We start from the raw sequence: 5,461 nt of genomic DNA, 5'->3' as shown, positions 1-5,461 counted from the left end.
AGAGTGACAGAGGTTTTCTTACCCTTCTACGTGGCAGGAAAACATAGGGTCACGTCGAAGGAAGAAGAGCGAGCAGGAGAAACAAAGCCTTTCCAACAGTTATTTTGTACTACTGCTCGAGAGCAGTGCAAGAACTGAGTACTGTCTGCTGCATGTTACCACTGTTACTGGAACGATGCAAAACGCGTGCGCACCACAGCCATGGCACCCCAGCTTGTACCACGAGTTCTCCTATTACGACGGATCACAAAGAGGTGCTAACTACTGAATCCGTTACCCAATTACCCGATCTCGTGTGCACAGCTCAAACCAACAGTATTTTAAGAAAAGTGGGTTTTATTTTAAATATGAGAAAACGCCTGTGGAGTACTTGCTGAAGAAACTTTCACACTACTTTACATTCTGGCCAACTACAGTAACCCAGTCCTCGACTTGAACTCCAGACTAAATCAGTTAACGACGCGCAGGCATCGCAAGTAACCTGAAAGCTCCCTTTGCTGCAAGAAGGGTGTTTGCTGCCTCAGTAACCCTGATGTCTTCTCCAAGTCTCTAACGCATGTGAACAGGTACCTTCAATTTAAAGTTTTCCAAGATCTGCCGGAAGAGAAATGGATTTCCTCCTTCAGCGCCATTCATGAAAGCGTGCATCCAGTCCTCACAGAAGCGGTTGCTTCCTGTTACGTGTTCAGGAACATGGAGAAGAGACGAGAAAAAGTAAGTGAGCTCAACATAAATACACAGCTGTGTTCACCTGCTTTAATCCCTCCCATATAATAACTGGCTTTAGGATAGCTGGGCCAGGAAGTAAGTTTTAAGAAAAACAATCCATGTGGAAAAGAAAAGCAAACATGGCTACAGCGATCACATGAAATTCTGTTCTAATTCTTGAATTCCTTTGTACAACGCTTGTCAAAAATACAGCAGGGAAAAAAAAGGTTTTGCAACCTCCCCAAATTGTGTAAGTCGTGGTTTCACGGTCTGCAAAGTAACGCATTGTGGATTTTATCATCAACCATTTTCAGACCACGGTGCGGTAAAACAAATTACTCTGCTCCTCAGAGGAAAACAGGTGGTGTAGTTTCAGACAGAATCCAAACCTTCTGGGCATGAACCCCTGAGCTGCTGAGTAGCCTCAACTACCTCTAACGTGCACAACTCCCAGCACCTGAGGGATACAAGGGAGTAACATGGAGAAGTGTTCACAGCTGTAACCTCACCTGCATTATGCAACTGAGGCTGAGGTCCACTACAGTCTATAACCACCGACCTGTGCTGCTCCTCAGTCATGGCAATGCACAAGGAGGTCATTGTGCCTTCCTGAACAAGTCCCTGGAGGCCAGCAGCTGCCAGAAACCTGACAGAAAAAGCTTGTGTGAGCTGCCTGCTTCTCAGCAGCAAGAAGAGGGGGCTGTCACACGCAAAAGCCAAGTTGCTCACAGGTTCCTTGGTCTCAAAGTAGCTTTACCTGCCAATGTCTTTCTCTGTTCTTTCGTCTGCGTGTTTTACCTCCACAGGAGTATAACTCAAAGCCTTAAAACAAAAAGAAAAAGGCTAGATGCAACTTTGATATTACTTCTGTTTCTATATTGCATTTACTAGCAATAAATACATAATGTGGTACTTTAAAAGTTATTCTTTTCAGGGACAGTAGAAGCTGGGGAAATACTCCATATTACAGTCACTACAGCGGGATCTGCCCTCGGAAGAAATACAGCAGTTACACTTCATTAGCTATTCCATCCCGAGCCACCTCAAACTCAGGGACCAGAGCTGTGACTGACTGCTTTTCTGTTTCCAGGGAATTACAGGTGCGTACGCAATATTAACATCCCTTTTGGTTCTGAGGAGTTACAGCAAGGACAGCTTTCTCACGCTGTTCCTAATTTTCTCACTCTAATCTGAACTTGGACACTACTACGTAATTTAAATTAACTGTAAAATTGATAGTAGAAATTGCTCTGTGCTTCCTTAGAAATAGAGCAGGGGAAAAGCACTTGCCCTAAATTAAAAAATAGGAAGAAAAGAGTTGTTCCTCATTTACTCCTCTGTAGGAAAGCAAACACAAGCAACATTTTCAGCAGGTTGGAGTCACTGGGGTCCCTTCTGAGCCTTTCTTTAGTTACCCAGTTTGAAATACACTTACAGCGTGTAACAAAAAGGCGAGCTTCTCCTGGAAGAGCTGCACTACTCTCTGTATAGGGCACACGGCATTCTCAAACCAGCTTCTCAAGTAGGGCTGTATGTGGGTCTCGCAGGTTTTTTGCTGTAACAAGTTGAAACATTAAAACTTAACTACAAGTTAGATTTCTACACACATAGAAGCATATTAATAAGCTATTCACGTCCTTTAGATGTCAGAGCCTTCTTAATTTCAAACTACAATAAACTAAAATAATGAGTTTGACATTTAAAGCCACACTTTATCAGCAATGAAGGGCTTCACATTTTAAGAAACAGCCAGAACCGTAATACTATGGTATATACTGAACAAAGGCTATGGAACAGCAGAGGGGATGAGAAATGCATAGTTTCCGTTAGAAAAATTGCGACAAGAAAACCACTAAGAATCCTTCCTTAACAGTCAGAAGTGGTAAGAATCCAGGTGGACACTGATACCTCTCCTGCAGACCAATACCTTTCATCAGTCATTCTTCTCTCTGCAATAAGTAACCTTTCAGAGATTTATGACTGGCACAAAAAGTGTCCTCCCCACCCTTTTTTTCCCGTTTGACTTGTGTGGTTGGCAGCACTTTAGACATTCACTGTCACTACAGTGAATCAAGTATTTCTCCTGGCGTTTCACACTGGTACTTAAAACACCTATTTTGACTCTATAAACTAAATCTTCCAGATTGTCTTAGTAATTAATTTGCATAAATAATTTTCAGCAATTAGAAGACAAAAGTGTTAGGCCTCACCTCCAAGTCAAGGTTTATCTTCAGGCTTTGGATGTATTTGTCCAGCTCGAGTCTGAAAGTATCTTCTTAAGGAAAAGACGATGCATCAGTTAAGACCTGTACTATTTGCTCCCTTCCAGCACACGGCTGTTACTGACAGTTGCAGTTGCTGAAGGTGCACGCAAACGAGCAGACTTCAAGTGGGAGGCAGACAGACTGAGAACCTAATTTGTACCTCATCTCCCTCCCCACGCCCATAAAGCTAAAGGTAAGGATATAGTTCCAGTCCTTTCTCTGAACCACCTAAGAAACAAACCACGTATTCTGAAGCACTGACATCTGATTCCAGTGTTGCCATTTCTAGGTGGTTTTCTTGTTGGAAACGACAGTAATAACAACCAACTTTGTATTCTGATATGCTACGCAGGGGGAAAAAAAAGAAATTATTTTGTTACAGATACATCACAGTAAGTGCAAAAGCAGACACGTGATTTCTGCAAAGTTTTCACCCACTGGCACTGGTGGATACTATGGTCTTAGAGTTCTTAGCCCTCCTCTTCTTTCCTCTGTGGTGCAGGAGTTTAAAAAGAAACAGTCATAAACACATGTAGTATTTTTTAAGTACCCAAACAGTAAATTACTTACTATAATATTTTTCTGAAAGCTACTTGGAAAAAGAGGAAAGTGCCGTTGCGTCAAGCTGTCACTGACAGCAGCCATAGGCTGAGGCACGGAATCAGCGTCAAACCTAAGTGCAGCAGCAGATGGTAAGATGCACTACGCTGCCAATGTTTCTTACAGCTTCCCATTCACAAATAACTTTTAAAATTACCTCAGCCCCACTGATGCTACATTCCCCATTCCTTCAAACAGGGCTCCTTTGGTAAGACGCTTAGCGATAAAACTGCGCAGTTCAGTCTCTGCTTCAGCTGGTAAGTTAGTGTCCAGCAAGGAGAGGCTTTAAAAACCAAGAAGAAATGGTTAGCAAAAAGCAAATGTTATTGTTTTGTTTCTCTGACCACCTGCTTCTAGAAGGGAGAGCACGCTGACCTCTCTCTGGCTTACAGCTAACCTGCTTAGTGACTTCTGGCCCAGCAGAAATGCATGCGGGGGTTTTCCGCTAGACTGGAGTCTGGCGTTGTGGTGTCAGCTGATGCTGAACTCCTCAGCAGCTATGAAGAAGTCACTGCCCCTCTTTGTTCCTATGTTTCCCTAGTTGTACTACAGCGCAAGATCTCCGTCACAGAGCTTGTGGAAAGATAAGGTGTCCATCTTAAATTGTTTAGTAAATTTAATCTCTCATCTACATGAAGACCTAAGTCAGTACAGAAATGTCAACTATTAGTAGCAAAGATAAAAGGATTGTAGAATCATGGAACGGTTTGGGTTGGAAGGGACCTTAAAGCCCAGCCAGTCCCACCCCCTGCCATGGGCAGGGACACCTTCCACTAGACCAGGTTGCTCCAAGCCTCATCCAGCCTGGCCTTGGACACTTCCAGGGATGGGGCATCCACAGCTTCTCTGGGCAACCGGTCCCAGTGCTCCCCACCCTCTCTGGGAAGAATTTTTTCCTGCTGTCTAATGTACATCTCCTCCCTTTCAATTTAAACCCATCATCCCTTGTCCTGTCACTACAGCCCCTTGTAAAAGGCCCCATCCAGGTACTGGAAGGTGCTATAAGGTCTCCCTGGAGCCTTCCCTTCTCCAGGATGAAGGCCCCCACCTCTCCCAGCCTGTCCCCATAGCAGAGGGTCTCCAGCCCTTGGACCATTTTCGTGGCCTCCTCCGGACTCACTCCAACTGGTCGATATCCTTCTGAAGTTGGGGGTCCCATGGCTGGATGCATACTCCAGGTGGGGTCTCATGAGAGCAGAGTAAATCATGAGAATCCCCTCCCTCGCCCTGCTGCCCACGCTGCTCTGGATACAGCCCAGGATACGGTTGGCTTTCTGGGCTGCCAGCGCACACGGCCGACTATGTTCAGCTTTTCATCCCCCAGTACCCCCAACTCCTTCTCCTCAGCGCTGCTCTCCAGCCATTTGATCATCAGGTCAAACCCAAAGATGACAGTTTATGTTTAATACGTTATTTGAGCTCTGTAGTTGTGTCCTTCCCTCACTTTTCCAGAAAAAGCACCCAGGGGACTTCAGTATGCTTTCACTGAAATTTCTGCTTTGAAGGGACTTCAAGGTTCTTGCTTACAATTCACCTAACAGCAATACAGCACATACTTAAAAAAAAAAAAAAGGGGTGTTACAGGCAATTATGCTGTTCTGCAGATGGGCTTTACCTGAAGTCTTCGCTGGAGGGTGTCTCCGCCGCCGCACTGCCGGGACTGCCATCCCCACTGTCTGCTCCCTGCTGTGAGGATCTGAAAATCAAGCCATTTTGGGGATTGACTTTACAGCCTTAACACACGGAACCGGGAAAGAGAAAGGTATGGCCTGACGGTGTTTTAAAGCAGGGAATCGGGACATAATGGGAGAAAAATCCCATGTATTCGGTGAGGGGGGGGAAAAAAGCGAGTTGAAGCAGCTGGGAACTGGCAGGGCCTGGAAGCTGCC

General features: G+C 45.0%; 1 protein-coding gene across 1 annotated transcript in view; it reads right to left on the bottom strand.

Moving 5' to 3' along the window:
* Window positions 1–5,268, bottom strand: part of LOC104513663 (chromosome unknown open reading frame, human C17orf75) — a gene marked incomplete at its 5' end in the record, with an annotated part of 5,498 nt that extends 230 nt beyond the window's left edge. The window contains 8 exons of the mRNA XM_010157100.1: window positions 569–674; window positions 1,218–1,354; window positions 1,466–1,530; window positions 2,144–2,263; window positions 2,919–2,976; window positions 3,176–3,316; window positions 3,730–3,855; window positions 5,188–5,268. Coding sequence (XP_010155402.1) covers window positions 569–674; window positions 1,218–1,354; window positions 1,466–1,530; window positions 2,144–2,263; window positions 2,919–2,976; window positions 3,176–3,316; window positions 3,730–3,855; window positions 5,188–5,268 — 834 coding nt within the window. The remainder of the gene's footprint in view (window positions 1–568; window positions 675–1,217; window positions 1,355–1,465; window positions 1,531–2,143; window positions 2,264–2,918; window positions 2,977–3,175; window positions 3,317–3,729; window positions 3,856–5,187) is intronic.
* Window positions 5,269–5,461: the final 193 nt, after the last annotated feature.

This window comes from Eurypyga helias, unplaced genomic scaffold (assembly GCF_000690775.1).
Source record: "Eurypyga helias isolate BGI_N326 unplaced genomic scaffold, ASM69077v1 scaffold17678, whole genome shotgun sequence".
Lineage (NCBI taxonomy): Eukaryota > Metazoa > Chordata > Aves > Eurypygiformes > Eurypygidae > Eurypyga > Eurypyga helias.
The sequence above is the reverse complement of the archived record's forward strand: the minus strand, read 5'-3'. Positions and strand labels throughout refer to the sequence as shown.